This window comes from Biomphalaria glabrata, chromosome 14 (genome assembly GCF_947242115.1).
Source record: "Biomphalaria glabrata chromosome 14, xgBioGlab47.1, whole genome shotgun sequence".
Taxonomy (NCBI): domain Eukaryota; kingdom Metazoa; phylum Mollusca; class Gastropoda; family Planorbidae; genus Biomphalaria; species Biomphalaria glabrata.
Window position 1 is genome coordinate 5,445,140 of NC_074724.1, and position 14,860 is coordinate 5,459,999.

The 14,860-nt window shown below is 37.9% G+C and overlaps 2 protein-coding genes across 6 annotated transcripts in view; both read left to right on the top strand.

Moving 5' to 3' along the window:
• Positions 1-665: 665 nt before the first annotated feature.
• Positions 666-3,568, top strand: LOC106055303 (uncharacterized). The gene is made up of 2 exons (XM_013211507.2): positions 666-978; positions 3,000-3,568. Exons 1-2 carry the CDS (start codon positions 778-780, stop codon positions 3,288-3,290), a joined length of 492 nt encoding a protein of 163 aa, XP_013066961.1. The 5' UTR covers positions 666-777; the 3' UTR covers positions 3,291-3,568.
• A 1,840-nt stretch (positions 3,569-5,408) lies between these two features.
• Positions 5,409-14,860, top strand: part of LOC106061861 (beta-1,4-galactosyltransferase 4-like) — a 31,749-nt gene continuing 22,297 nt past the window's right edge. For 3 of the 5 annotated variants that reach the window (XM_013220076.2, XM_056011341.1, XM_013220077.2), the window contains exon 1: positions 11,101-11,212. The gene's annotated coding sequence lies outside the window, so the exon portion shown is untranslated. Of the gene's footprint in view, positions 5,915-11,100; positions 11,213-14,860 lie in introns of those variants that run through there. The other 2 variants (XM_056011339.1, XM_056011340.1) reach the window with 1 other exon arrangement.

A 14,860-nucleotide genomic window follows, 5' to 3' on the forward strand; every position in this document is an offset into this window, starting at 1 on the left:
GTGGGGGGGGGGCGATGGTTGAACCCCCAAAGTGTCACAGAGCCCCCCGGATACACTCATAGATCTGGCTTAGCCATGCAGCCAGGTCCATGAGTTTGATGTGATAATAATAATACGAAGAAATATCTCATTACCCATGAGGAGGTCTTATGGAAACGCCCAGTGCATGAACATGAATAGGTTATCAGAGAAAATGAAAAAGGTCTTCCATGGGTCTAAAAGGCTTCGAAAACCATCCACATCTGCCAACTCTCGTTTTTCAAAGGGTCGTCTGCCACTAGGCGATTCTAAAGTGGTAGCAATTTATTGGATGAATTAGAGAAAAGGTCGATGATTTTTGTTGTCATTAGCTGTTTTTCAAGGCATGTGTCTATCTAGCATAGGTCCTAGACACTAGTACTTTTATAAAATCTTGGTTTTGAACCGGCTTCAAGTTTTAGTTAGGTTATTTCCTTCCCCACTCAGAAAATGTTAGAACTTTAATCAGGAGTCTTGCTATTAAACAGTGACCTATACATTTTTATAGCTGTATGAACGGAGGAAACAATAATAACAACCAAAAGAAATTAGTAAGACATAATAAAATAGTATATAACCAATGGAGTGAAAAACAATGACGTCATTCCTATAATTTCATAGTGCATCCGGAAAAAAAATGAGTTGTATCTATGGCAACGAGCTCATGTTTATGTGATGTAACAGTATGGAAGGTTAACGACAAGTACACAAGTGCAAGTAAGACAAAAACAAATCGATATTTTTGGACTGATAAATATCATGGCTCCACCAGTGCAGCAACCCAAAAAGCCAAAGAAAGCTTCGGCGTCCCACATCGACCCGTTTATCAACTCTCGTCTTGTGGAAGGTCTGAAAGAGTCCGTTTTCTTCGACTTCTTATCTTCCAAGGATGTTGCCTTGGTTATGTTCTATGACGCCAAGGAACCTCAGTGCGAATGGTCCAAGAAGCACTTTTTGAAAGTAAGTGACTAAATGCTCATTACAATTTTTACATAGATCTAGGCATCTAGATCTATCTAGATTTAAATTTTGGTCTCGATCTTGAGACTTGAGATCTAGATCTAGTCTATCTTTCCGAATTCAGATAGATTTAGTGGGAAGCGTGGTCGATAGGTTAAGTAGGCCTGAACTTGGCTTGGCTACCTATGAGTATGACTATGAAGGGGGGCTTGGGCAGAGTTGTGTTTACTGAGCGCCTAATGGGCCACAAATGAGATAGGACCATATATATAGCGCTCTGAGCTTGCTATAAGCATGAAAGTAGCGCTATATAAAAGCGATAATAATAATTATTATTATTATATTTAACAATTTAATGTAGGCTTAGGCATAGATCTATAGAGATCTGGATCTAAAAAGTAAGTTGTCGCTGTATAGGTTGCACTCCAGATGTGGATCTAGATCTGTAGAATATTAGAGATCTTCTAGTATAGGCCTAGATTATAATAGATCTTTAGATGTAGATCTAACACTCTTGTGAAAATGTGAAAAAAAAATGTAGATTCTAGATCTAGGTTAGGATGTGGCATATATGGCTACCTATCAATACGGCTCGTGTTCGATTCCGACTCGAATTGCCGAACTCCCCACGGATCCACAAGAGTGTGACAAGAGATTAGACCAGGCCGTAGTGAGCATGCAATTAAAACTTAGATGTAGATCTAGTATGAAAAAGCAATTTTAAAAATGTATTGTCATTAGAAAAAAAAAATGTTTCTTATAAACCTCGTAACCTGACTGAAACCCCGACTTGAGTTGAGTTTGCTGAGGGCTAATTAAGGGCGGCACATATCCTCCAACTGGTCCACGAAAGAGATTTGACCGTAGCGCTGTGAGCAAGCTAGATCTATAAGCTATGCAAAATTAACTTAAACAAAATGATCTTGTCTAGGTTTCAATTGATTGTGTGTAGTCACTATAAATAGGCCACTACACTGTACTCTTCCTTATTATTGGGCTTAATTTGGGACTTGAAGAAAACCAGACCTTTAGTCGAATTACTAAGCCGATATCTAGATCTAGAAATATCTTATCTTATCTTATATAATACAGACGTTACTTCAAAAAAAAAAAAAAAAGATGATTACGTACTAAGCGTCATGCATTTAGTCATGCATGTTAACCGATGAGTTAAATTCTACCAAGTCAACTAGACTAGATTTTATCTTTTAGTTTTGAGAATTGAAACAGAGCCTACTATTGGTATGGAACATGTTCATCACTAAACTTGTCACAGTAAGCGATATAAATATTAGGCCTATAATGCCCTGTGAAACACTCGAAGGACGCTTAAAAGCTAGGTCTTAGTATAATACTAGGTTGTGCTTAAAGCCGACTACCAAAGCCAATGGTCTACCTCGCTTCTAGAACTGGTAACTTGGCCTAGAGCTATATGTAAAATCTAGATCACGAATTAGATGAATGAAATTTAAATCTCCGATCAGATCGTCCCTATTTTTATTGGGCCCAAAAGTTTGGATCTATATGGGCCTAATCAGGCATATAGGCCCATATATCTAGTTTGTATAACTAAAGAAAAAAAAATCAAGAAACATTAAGAAATAATTACTAATTTTTAAGTTCACGGTCCTGTTTTAGATTCACACGAGCATGTTATCCGACTAGCTCGACTTCTATAGGACTATAAAAAATATATAGGTCTTAAGTTCTTTGCTAAATCTCTTAGTGTGTAGAGAATTAAAACTCGCAAAAGCACGGGTTATGGGTTTAAGCGAATATTGTACTACACTATTAAGTATGTAAAGATCTTTTACAAAAGGTAAGACGAGGCTAGTCACGTTGACAGGAAACTGACATTTAATGTTGCCTATTTGTCAGCCCCACCGGCCCACTTGAGTACCGTCCCCATCGGGTATTTTCCCGGTTGCCCATATAGCCAGTCCGCCCTTAGTACTGATGCTTGTAAATGATAAAGACAAATTAATCATGAGTTGACTACCGGTATTGTTTTTTTTTTTCAGGCGGCTAAAATCACTGAGCGAGAGAACCACGCGTATGCCGCCGTGGACTGTGTCAAGGAGCAGGAACTCTGCAACGCCGAAGGTGTCACCTCGCTCCCCTACTTCAAGATGTACTCCAAGGGGAAAATGTTTGCCGCCTACTCCAACCCAACGACCTTCACCTACCACACCATGGCGAGGTTTGTGGAGAACGCGCCCGTCCTGCAGGAAGCCGGCCGGCCCAAGCGGCCATGTGACATTGACGTCCCTGCCGAAGAGGCTCCCAAGAAACCGATTTCCGGCAAGAAATGAAAGCGAGAATAACTTCTTCACCAACACATTTTTGTTTTGTTTTTCTATATCATTTTTTAATACCAAACACGAAATACATTGCGCAGATTTAATATGTATGTTTTACACTTAGAATCAACACAAGTTTTGTAGTGATTATATTTTTTCCCCAAACATTTAAAGGTGCTAATTGTTGCACGTGGAAACGTTTTATTAAGAGGCTATTGCTAAGCTTTTTGTATCAATGTTCTTTTAAGCAAAATAGCTTTATAATAAATTGTTTTTCATTTAAAATGAAATAGATTGTTTCACATCTTTCTTTACATTTTTTTAGTTATTTCGTCTCTGTGCTATTTATAGAGTTGGTGTAAATTGTGATGCACATATCTTGCATATAAGATACATAATCCAGGGCCGCCTTAGGCATAGGCAAAGTAGGCGGCCGGGTAGGGCCTAAGACCTAAGTCGCACAGGACTCTAAACATTATGAAATTTGTGCCCAATGTTGTTGTCGTTGTACACTAGATACAGTGTTTAATTTTATTTTTTTTTTTTTACTATTTTTTTATATTTTTCTAATTCATTTGGGGTCCCCAAATTTTTTTCGCCTAGAGCCTCCAATTATCTAAGGTCGGCCCTGCATACACATACATAGGCTTATGGTATATGTCGATGGTTGGTCTCAAGAGCTACAAACACAGCGAAGCCTAAGTTAAATTTGTTTTGTCATGAGCTGGAATGAACAGCTAGTTTGCTGTAGGCTCACATAGAGTTGGTGTGTAGCTCAGCACATTCATTGTATATTTACGTAGGTAAATGTTACACGCCCACATCCGGCACGGGGCTAATTAATCAGAGGAGGAGAGGTCATTTCCATTAAATTTCAATATTTTCATATCCTAGTTACTAGTCTAGTCTGACTAGTACAACAATGAAGTGCAGTAGGCTTACTATTTTGGCCATATTTACAATTTTTCCTGGACACTGGTAGAAATTGGTCTAGGGTCGGTGATAGCTTCAATCACTTTAAACAAGTCTCCAGCTAGCTTTCCTTGGAATTTTTCTGTCTCATCTACGGTAATATTGTTTTGAATAATAAGCAAAGAATTCAAATGCTTTATGTTGATTACATGGGCCCCCATAGCTCATGTCTAAATCCGCTCCTGACGTTATGGTTTCTATAATGCAATAATACATCCATATAACCTACTAAGAAGAACAGGCAAATGCTTTGACTTAAGGTATTTCAAGTTTTAGACAAAAGAAAGTGCCGTTTGTTTCTCTGTGACAGGTTCTTATTTAGCAAATTTTTAAAAACGGCTTTTGAAATCTTGCCATTAACATAACAAAACAACTTAGAGATTCCAAACTTGTTTCAATATAAGGGTCAGATACATTTCCGAGACGTGTCACATTGCTGCAGAACAATTGTCACGTGCAACTTAACTGATCGTCTGCGGCTTCATCATGCACTGCTGGCAGACGTCCTCTCTCTCTCAAACACACAATAAGTCATTTTTAGATATTTTTTTTCAAAAGATCTCACTTTACATCCCCACTGTTGAACCGTTGGGGCGTCACACATGATCAGTCGATCATCTTTAACTTTCCTGTATTTTGTCTTGAATATAATCTCTATCTATCACAGGTTATTCCATTCTTTAATGTTGTCTTCCTATCACATTCTCTGTCTGCCTCTTCTTCTTCTTTTAACGTACTGTTTCTTAAAGAACGACCTTTGTGAGCTATGAGGACCTCTTGATATGGCCATAAAGTTTTAATTTGTGTTTTTTTTTTACAGTGGTCAGCAGGTCATCGTGGGGCTCAATCGCCATAGCGATCCTGTTTCGAATCTCCTCTTTGTGATGTGGTCTATTTTAATACATTCCTAGAACTTTTAATGTATTTTTTTTTTAAATCTCTGAGATAAATGATAGGCAACAAAAATATTCTTTGACTTTCTTTAATTATTTCAGTCTGTATACAAATCTTAACACGTGAGAGCCTTCCAAAAAAAAAAAAAAAATAGCGTACCGTAACCTCGCTAACTTCTGCTAACAAAGTCACAAATCAGCCTGTATAACTTGCACTGCTGTTGAGGTTTTCTTCACCTGTAGCGGCGCGTTGTAGACATTGGTTTATTACCCGTACTGTACCGTGACATGGGTTTAACTGGGAAAACAATAAGATTGAAGGCCCCCTCGCAAAATATTCAGGCAACATACCACCTGCCTAGGAACAAATACTTTTTAGTTTACGGCTGAATTTAGCGTCATTTATTGGGACTACAGGATGGCTCGCATATACCAGAATTGTAGGCCTACAATTAACAATTAAAATAGAATGTCATTCGTGTGAAAAGTGGAGATCTTCCAATGGATATTACAGTTTCGTATTTTTAGGCAAATTCAGGCTAGTAAAATTCAACATGTTTTGTGGTTATTGCTTGCAGATCTATGTTTTAAGACCATCAAAGTTGCTAGAAAAGATAAGCCTTTTAAACTTTTCATTGTCTGAAATGGACAGATGTAGTCAGAGATTGACTAGTATCAGTATGTACTATTAGATACATTCGGTGGTACTGTGTGGATAACATTGACATGTTTTAGTGAACTAGAAACCGATTCATTTTTAAGTCGTTAAAGGTAAGTCATTAAATGTAATTTAACGAATCTTTGCAAAAAAATTTTTTAAAGAGTCCTTTTTTTTTTGCTTCAATCATTTCATTAATAAAGTAATGGAAAGTTCCCCTATCAGACATGGCAATATATGGGGCAAGTGATGTAAAGATCATCATTTTCAGTGTTTCACGGTTGACGAGGGTATTATGTGACCAGCAGACTCAGCCTCAACGCTCTTCATTTCATTAAGCCGGGTGGTAAAGTTTCTAGCCGAACTACATTTCAAAATTCCCAATCCTAGTAATAATGTAGAATGGCTGGCTGGTCGTGTGGTTTGCGCTCCGGGCTGTCGTTAAGTGGTCTCCATGTCCCGGATTCAAACCCTGCCCCCTGCAATCGCCCTTCGTCCTGCGGGAAATTGGGCTACAATGTAATTAGCTTCAGAATCTGAAGGAACATCCGAATCATGTAAAGCAAGCAAACGAGGCTTGGGAAGAGCTATTTACATCAGCTTACACCGAGTAGGTGTAGCATGCCCTATCATGGGGAAAGTAAAGAATGTTGACCAATATGATAACCACGTTACACTCAGCTGAGTTATGAGCCCAAGAAACATAAAAAGTCACATGTCTACCTCTAGAATAAAAATGTTTTCACATAGGTAAGTAGATTTATAGTTTGAATCAGTGGCGTAGCAACTATGGAGCGAAGGGGTTCATTGCGTCCGGCCCGGACTAAGAGGGCCACAACAGACCTTACAAAATCGAATGAAACATTTGACTTATTTAATGTAAATGTATCGAATGTATGTCATATAGTACTTGTTAGAATCGTGACTGAATTGAGTGTAATGGCGCTAATATTTGTAAAGGCAATCTCTGTACAGGAAAGCCTTTTTTTTTTTTTTTAGATTTACCAATACTTAGGTCTACAGGACGACTTGATTTGGTTTTGTTATTCAAAACTACTTCTTCTTCTTCTTCTTCGTTCTCATTGTTATGTTGGAGTGTTCAGATGACTAGGCCAATACATGAGATGAACTGCGCAGTGGTTTCCAAATCAGGGAGCTCTCCATATATGTTTCTTTCTATTGGGGTGATTTGGGGCCAATGTCTTATACGGGCCTCTTGGTAGAGAGAGCAGTTTTGGAGGACGTGGTCGGCATTTTCTGGTGATACTCCACATGGGCAGATTTCACTGGTTCCAATTTTGAGCTTCCGGTACATGTGTTGTCGCATTCTGTTGTGTCCGGTCCTGAGTCGAAAGATTAGACGTTGGTCTTGTCGGGATAGCTTATAGTAAAACTACGAAGACCTTGTAATATGGCCATAGATTTTTAGCTTGCGTTTTTTTTTTTACGATAGTTAGCAAGTTATCATGGGGTCCAATCGCTGCAGTAACCCTGTCTCTAATGTCTTGGTTTGTGATGCGGTCTTTAAATGTGATACATAGGATCCTTCTGTAGCATCTCAATTCCATTGCTAGGATCCTCCTCTCTAGCTCTGCAGTCAGCGTCCAAGACCCACAAGCATATAAGAATGTATGGTACCAAAATGCAGGTTATCTTTCGTACTAACATTTTGTTTATCATTCCATTAAGTGATGGCGCTGTTCTGCTGTTCTTATAGCGCTCAGCCAACTGTCTCTGTCCCGTGTGATGTTTTCAGACCTCAATTCTTGTTTAAAACAAGTCTCTTTAGCCGTAAGAAGAAAGACTTCTCTAACACAGGTCTCTATAGCCGTAAGAAGAAAGACTTCTCTAACACAGGTCTCTATAGCCGTAAGAAGAAAGACTTCTCTAAAATAAGTCTCTATAGCCGTACGAAGAAAGACTTCTTTAAAACAGGTCTCTATAGCCGCAAAAAGGAAGACTTCTCTAAAACAGGACTCCATAGCCGCAAGAAGAAAGACTTTTTTTTTACGAAAAAAGCCGTATTCGTTTTACGACTGAATCCGTCCTAATTGGCTAGTAAAATATTCAAAAAAAAAAATAGATTTTAAAGCAAAGCTTGTATTGAGTGAATTTGCATCAATTATTTTGAATCAATCGTGTAATTAATTTCTCATACATCAACAGTTTCTACACAAACAATAATACATTTGTGCGATTGCAAATAGTTTTATTAATTGTTTTTGTATAGCGCAACTTTCACGCTTATAAGAAAACGTGTGCATTAAATTCCAATCACTTTTGTGAAACAGTGTTTGTGTATGTGTGTGTGTGTGAGTATGTGTGTGTGTGTGTGTTGGGGAGGGGACTATCTGGGAAGTTTCTTTGCTGCTCTTCCCAAAGCCATTTAAAAAAAAAAAAGTTGCTGGAGTTTGAATTTGAACTCGCGGTCTCGAGCTTCCAGAATGGAAGGCCGACATCTAGCCACTGAGCTTTTTAGACCTTATAAAAACAGAACGTTTTACATTCTAAAAAATCTAAAGGGTAAAATTTTTAGAGAACGACCTAATTCCCTACGCATCGTAGGGACATTTCTATATAAAACAAAATTAATTAATAACCACTAATTAATTAAACTAGTAAAGTAAAGTTACCCTGTCGGACCATGCGGTCTATAGGGCAGATAATGTAAAGGTAATCTGTTTCTGTGAACCACAGTTAATTTGGATGTCATGTAGCCAGAACAACGACCAACCGCCTTTTTACTTTTCCCCAACTTATGTAAGGTACCCATTATAGCTGGGTGGACTCAGTGGCGCATAAAGATCCTGATATTAAAAATCCCATTCTTAACCAGGATTCGAACCAGGGACCACCGAGTTGGAAGCCAAGCGCTTTACCGCTATTTTTTTTTTTTATTATTTCATGTGTTGTCATTGACAATGAATAATTGTGCAAACTTTTAATTTGAGAAAACTGAAAACGTGTAAAAGATTCCACCTAGACAGACAGACAGACACAGTGAGTTGAAAAAACTTTGTAATGAAGAGAATATTGACCTCTCTACGACACACTACGTACACAGTCACACACAGACACGCACACACAAGCATCTTTAATAATAATAAAAAAAAAAAAAACAGTGAAGAGAGAGAAAGATAAAAAAAAACACTTTTTTTTTTAAACTGACACACAGTTTAATGACAGGGGCTCTATTGAGAGGGACTGGGGGGTGGGGGATGGTGGGGGGAGGTAATCCTTTACTATAAATTCCATTCATTCTCTCCCTTAGTTGTCTTACTTATTTTTAGTTCATCGTGATATGACAGAGTCAACTCACAGGAAACCACCATACGCTCTCTCTCTCTCATAGCTCTTTCTCCACCCACCTCTCTCTACCTCTCCTCTCTCTGAGTTCCTTGTGAATGGGTGGGTATATCATAGGGGCACTAAAGCTAATTCTATAACAAGTTAATAGCATTAGCCACGCATCTCTGCTCTCATTATAATTCTATGATGGATAGACCTTCCCAAATCATTGATATTATTCCCCCATCCTTAATTATTATTTTCTTTTCTTCTACGTCAGGGGCGTTTTAGGCTTAGCATACAAACAAGACTAAAATAAGAATCTTTGACTTGAGTGTCAAGGCGGTCGTACTGTATGGTTTTAAAACATGGAGAACAACTGAAGCAATGTCAAAACTAGCAAAATAAAAAAAAAAACCTTTTTTTTTTACAAATTGTTTTGTATAGCGCAATTTCATGCTTTTAGCGTTCTCAATACGTTATGATCCTATCACTTGTTTGGACCAGTTGGAAAAGGAGAGAAAGAACGGGGTACCTGGGTGATCACTTTTTAAATCTATTAAAAAAAACTACAACTAACGACCTGAATTAGAACTTATGGGCTAAAGCCTTCTCATGCTTCTCAAACTAACGCGGTAACCACTCTACTAGGATAGAGTCTATGAACATGTAAGATTGTATAAGATTGTAAAGTTCTCTATTGTTTCTATTTCATGTTTGTGTTCACTAAGCCTGAGACGGCAGCCTAATATAAAGGAACTAATTCAGCTTATACCACCACTTCAGTCAAGTACTATTTCTTTCCCTTGTTTGAGATACCAAACAAAGTAATTTATTACCAATTGTTAATGAACTAATTGTTGTTTTTTTTTATTGATTCTTGTATTGTCAGGTAAAAGAAATAATTGTGCAAAATTTCAACTTGATCCGAGATTGTCCTGCAGCTGTCCTTTTGCAGAATATTAAGAAAGATCAGTTTATTATATCACGTTTTCCAGCAAGCTTTTCTTTGGATGACCCATTCTGCGTGCCCCCTTCGCTGTACCTTGAAGGACGATTTTTGAAAATAAGATCATGTCTCAAAATATTTTATCTATTAAAATAAAGGCGCTACTTCAAAAAGAATAATAATCTTTATTGTCCGTAAGGAACTTTGTCTTACAATTTGTGCATTACACCAAACAAGACATTGTAACTAGAAAAAAAAAACAAAGTGTACATTCACACCAGACTCACTCATAATTTACATGTAAAAAAGTTTATATCTAATTGTTTCTATTTAATGCTTTATTACCAGGGGTACAACAGAGTTTTTGTGTCTGTTTGTCTTTGCTATCGGTGTCTTGTATCTCTTTTGTGATGGTAAAATCACAAAATCCTGACACAAAGGGTGATTTTTTATTTATAGAATCCTTTTAGCTTAAAAAGAAGATACTTACATCCTACGCGTGTTCCTAGGTCAATCTAGTCATGCTTGTTAACCAATGACTTAAATTTTGACAAGTCATTGGTTTTCCTGGCTGGCTCAGGCAACCCATTCCATGCTCCAATAGCACTAGAGAAGAAGGAGCTTTTGTACAAATTTGTCCTAGAATATGGAACGAGGAATGTGCCTTTATCTTTTTGATAAATATGACCAATCCAGCTCAAATTTCTTTTCTTTACAATGTTCAGAAGTTGTTGTTTGCAAGGGAAAACTATTGTACGAACACACATTTCTTTTCCTATAATTTTTGTTATGTGCAACGGAAAATGTAAGACAACGTGCCTCAAGGATAATAAAGATATTATTATTAACATTATTGTTATTAGTGTATGTTTATTATTTTTATTTTATTTTCTGCCTATCAACAACGGATTTACGTAGTATTATTAATAATTATGCATTTTGAAAGCGTCTAATGAGTCATTTTCTTTGTTCCTTTATCCGGACGGGATTAACAGCTAGTACATTTACAATGATTAAGTTGCACAGTTTAGTGCGCATTAAGGTTTATGGATAAAACTGACTTGAAATCTAGATCTAGTTCTGGGTGTTGTGTCTGGGAGTAAATAGATCTATGTTTTGTCGAACTTAACGCTTTGAAAGTGATAGCCTTGTTGACGTTGAACATACTGCAAAGGTAAGGTTTTAGGGAAGATTTCGCAAGGTTTCAAATTGCAGCTTGTGTGTAGTGATAGACCCAACAGTTCAAACATATATTTTCATTTAGATCTATTTGACTATTTCCAGACGTAGGCCTAATCTAGAATCTAGCCAACATATAAATATCTTGATGTAGATATATAATTTATAATAATATAATATACTCTAGGTAGTCTAGCCAAAATTCTATATCAAATAGAATTAAGTTACATAGATCTATATTCTAAAGATCTTGAATTAATAGGATTTGCCTAGGACAGAATTCAACTCAAGAAAACATTAAGAAACTGGAACAGACACAAAATAGAGCAGTAAGATTCATAACAAACGAATATTCACATTTGACTAGAGTAACACCTTTAGTAAAATCACTAAATTTAGAAAGCCTTCAGGAGAGAAGACTTAAAAGTAAAGTAGCAATTATACCTAATACACTGAACCATAAGCTTCAAATACAAAAACAAAATCTAATAAAATACTCAGAAAGACACAAAGATAAAGGCACACTCCTCGTCCCATTTGCTATGACAAATTTGTACAAATACTCCTTCTTCCCTAGTGCTATTAGACAATGGAATGGGTTGCCTGAGCCAGCCAGAAAAACCAGCGGACAAAATCTTAGAGGGCCGGATAGTAAAGCGTCACGGACTGGATGTGGTCCGCGTTTGGACATCACTATGAAGATATCTCGATCTTAAAATGTGACTAGTGAGGCCAGGTGGCTGAGTGGTAGAGCGCTTGGCTTCTGAACTGGGGATCCCGGGTTCGAATCCTGGTGAAGACTGGGTTTTTTTAATTTCGGGATTTGAGCCCACCCAAGTTAACATTAGAAAACGTAAAAGGTGGGAAAAGTAAAGGTGGTTTGTCGTTGTACTGATCACATGACACCTTCGTTAGTCTTGGGCTACAAATGACCCTTCGTTAATCTTGGGCTACAAATGACCCTTCGTTAATCTTGGGCTACAAATGACCCTTCGTTAATCTTGGGCTACAAGTGACCCTATAGATCGCAAACTCTGAAAGAGGAACTTTTATTTACTTCAATGATCAGTTTATCTCTTAATTAAATAGTGATGAACAAGTAACGGAATGGAATAATACAGTCTGCTATACAAGGAATAAGTGAGAAGTTTTTATATATTTAACAGAAGTAGAATAATGAGCTAAGATCCTCTTCCCTACAAGGCGTGGGCAGGAGGAAGACAGGTTCAACTAGAGGAAGGGGACACAATGGCCTAGGCCTACATGTATTCCTTTTCCTATTGGCCTCATCCAGGCCAACGCGTGTAGGCAAAAATGTGCTTTCCCTTTGCATTAAGGACTTGTTGTTAAGACCAAAGAAATGAATGAATAATATTTTCTTAATACTGAACTTGAAAAAGACTAGACTAAACTTTCTGTTTCACAAAAATAGACATAACGTATATTGTCAGTGTATATAAAGGCCTACAATTTTTCAACTTTATTGTAGAAGTTTGTAGAAACACAAAATGTTTGACAATTTAAACAAAATAGAAAAACCTTTCTAAACTAGAATGAACATCAAAATATGAGTATCTCAGTCTCATGCTTCTATCTCCATTCATAGCTTTTACTTCAACTGACTTTTATCTGCCTTTCAACCTTATTTAAAACTTATGACTCTACTCGGGGTTACATCAGAACCTATTCAGCCGATATAGAAGGCCTCAACACTGACCTTCAATGTCTCAGTCTGTGGGCAGATTAGACCAATAGCTCGTTGCCATGTCGTACAAACCTGTGACGAGGCAACGAGCTATTGGTCTATACTGCCCACAGGTTGTGACGTTGCAGGTCAGTGTTCAGGCCTTCCATAACGATTGGTCAGTGTTCAGGCCTTCTATAACGATTGGTCAGTGTTCATGCCTTCTATAACGATTGGTCAGTGTTCAGGCCGTCTATAACGATTGGTCAGTGTTCAGGCCTTCTATAACGATTGGTCTGTGGGCAGGCCTTCTATAACGATTGGTCAGTGTTCAGGCCTTCTATAACGATTGGTCAGTGTTCAGGCCTTCTATAACGATTGGTCTGTGGGCAGGCCTTCTATAACGATTGGTCAGTGTTCAGGCCTTCTATAACGATTTGTCTGTGGGCAGGCCTTCCATAATGATTGGTCAGTGTTCAGGCCTTCTATAACGATTGGTCAGTGTTCAGGCCTTCTATAACGATTGGTCTGTGGGCAGGCCTTCTATAACGATTGGTCTGTGGGCAGGCCTTCTTTAACGATTGGTCTGTGGGCAGGCCTTCCATAACGATTGGTCAGTGTTCAGGCCTTCTATAACGATTGGTCTGTGGGCAGGCCTTCTATAACGATTGGTCTGTGGGCAGGCCTTCCATAACGATTGGTCTGTGGGCAGGCCTTCTATAACGATTGGTCTGTGGGCAGGCCTTCCATAACGATTGGTCTGTGGGCAGGCCTTCTATAACGATTGGTCTGTGGGCAGGCCTTCCATAACGATTGGTCAGTGTTCAGGCCTTCTATACCGATTGGTCTGTGGGCAGGCCTTCTATAACGATTGGTCAGTGTTCAGGCCTTCTATAACGATTGGTCAGTGTTCAGGCCTTCTATATAGATTGGTCAGTGTTCAGGCCTTCTATAACGATTGGTCAGTGTTCAGGCCTTCTATATAGATTGGTCTCGGTTCAGCCAATCCGAACAAGCAAGCATACAGAGTACATAGCACCTTTGTTCGAGATTTACCAAAATAAAGATACTTATTTATAAAACAAATATCATATGTAACAAATAACATAATCCTCCCGTCACATTTTACCGCTTTTCCCCAATACTCTCCATACTTAAAAATAAGTATAGTGTTGTTGTTTTTCTAATGACGGTACGTTATAGCTTGCCTAATTACATAGGGCTTTAGACCAGTGTTTCTCAAACTGGGGTACGCGACCCCAGGAATCCGCAAGACGACCGACAAGGGTCCTCAGAAAGATGAAAGTTGTATGCAATTAAAATTAAAAGACTGTTAATCCAATAGTATAACTTGAATCATCTCGTCCATCACTACTGTTTAATATGTCTATTACGTACTCTTCTATGACGACCTAAATCGAAGATTTGAGGACCCCCTCTAATATACCCGCCTTAGAGTTGAACCCTTTTGCGCGAGAACATACTCACTTGAAATATCTACAAACAAGGATCTTTAACCAAGGATACCAAAAATTCTGCATTACGGGGTCATTGTAAAGAAGTTCCCGGCTTCTTGTTTGCTACAACGTGGATTCATGGACGTAAAGAGCCTCATCACAAACAAAAGAGTCCGACTCGAAATTATTTTTTTAAATTTTATTTTAAACAAAAGTTATAATCTCAATAAACACTTCTTCAACAAATTTTTTTTTTTCAAGTTTTGTTTACTTATATAGAATTTACGTAGCTTTTCATTTAGGGGTCCGAGGGCATGTTTGACTATATAATAACGTCTTCTTTTGACTATATACTCAGAAGTATCATTACATTCACCCACTGTGTTAGAAAGAAAACAAATCTGCGTAAGCTGTATGTACGTAGTATTTATGTTTGTAGCTGTAGTCTCACAAGTTGAATAGAATGACGATTTTAAATTCGCTAGTTTGTATGTGCTTCGTT

Bases quoted from the DNA above. Each gene is read 5' to 3' on its own strand.
- LOC106055303 (XM_013211507.2), top strand. From the start codon at position 778: ATGGCTCCACCAGTGCAGCAACCCAAAAAGCCAAAGAAAGCTTCGGCG. The intron at 979-2,999 runs GTAAGTGACTAA...TTTTTTTTTCAG, and splicing joins CCAAGAAGCACTTTTTGAAA to GCGGCTAAAATCACTGAGCG.